Here is a 449-nt window from a genome sequence, read left to right as displayed (position 1 = left end):
CAGCAAGTAGCTGCTGCTGCTGCTGCTGCTGCTGCATGCGTCGACGCACTGCATGGCCAGGGCCGCGTTGAGCTCGAGGGGGCCCCCGTGGTAGGCCAGGCAAGAGGCGAGGGCCTCGGGGAAGGGGGGGGGGCCCCCCTCAAACGCCATCCCAAACCCTAAACCCTAAACCCTAAACCCTAAACCCTAAACCCTAAACCCTAAGCCCTAGGCCCTAGGCCCGCGGGGCGGCGGCGGCGGCGGCGGCGCCCGCCGCGGCGGCGTCGGGGACCTCAGACACGCAGCGATAGCGCTGCTGCTGCTGCTGCTGCTGCTGCTGCTGCAGGGGCCCCTCAGCAGGGCCCCAGAGCCCGGGGGCCCCGCAGCAGCAAGGGGGGCCCCTGCTGCTGGGGGCCCCCGAGGGTACTGGGGAGGCTGGGGGGCAGAAGGAAGCAGCAGGGGGGCAGAAG

At 71.7% G+C, this 449-nt stretch overlaps 1 protein-coding gene across 1 annotated transcript in view; it reads right to left on the bottom strand.

The window, feature by feature from the left end:
* ETH_00042115 (uncharacterized protein) overlaps positions 1-150 on the bottom strand; it is a gene marked incomplete at both ends in the record, with an annotated part of 1,737 nt that extends 1,587 nt beyond the window's left edge. Inside the window, one exon of the mRNA XM_013375098.1 lies at positions 2-150. Within this exon, the coding sequence (XP_013230552.1) occupies positions 2-150 (149 nt within the window). The remainder of the gene's footprint in view (position 1) is intronic.
* Between the last annotated feature and the right edge of the window lie 299 nt (positions 151-449).

Source organism: Eimeria tenella, genomic scaffold, assembly GCF_000499545.2.
Source record: "Eimeria tenella Houghton genomic scaffold, Eth_scaff2512, whole genome shotgun sequence".
Lineage (NCBI taxonomy): Eukaryota > Apicomplexa > Conoidasida > Eucoccidiorida > Eimeriidae > Eimeria > Eimeria tenella.
The sequence above is the reverse complement of the archived record's forward strand: the minus strand, read 5'-3'. Positions and strand labels throughout refer to the sequence as shown.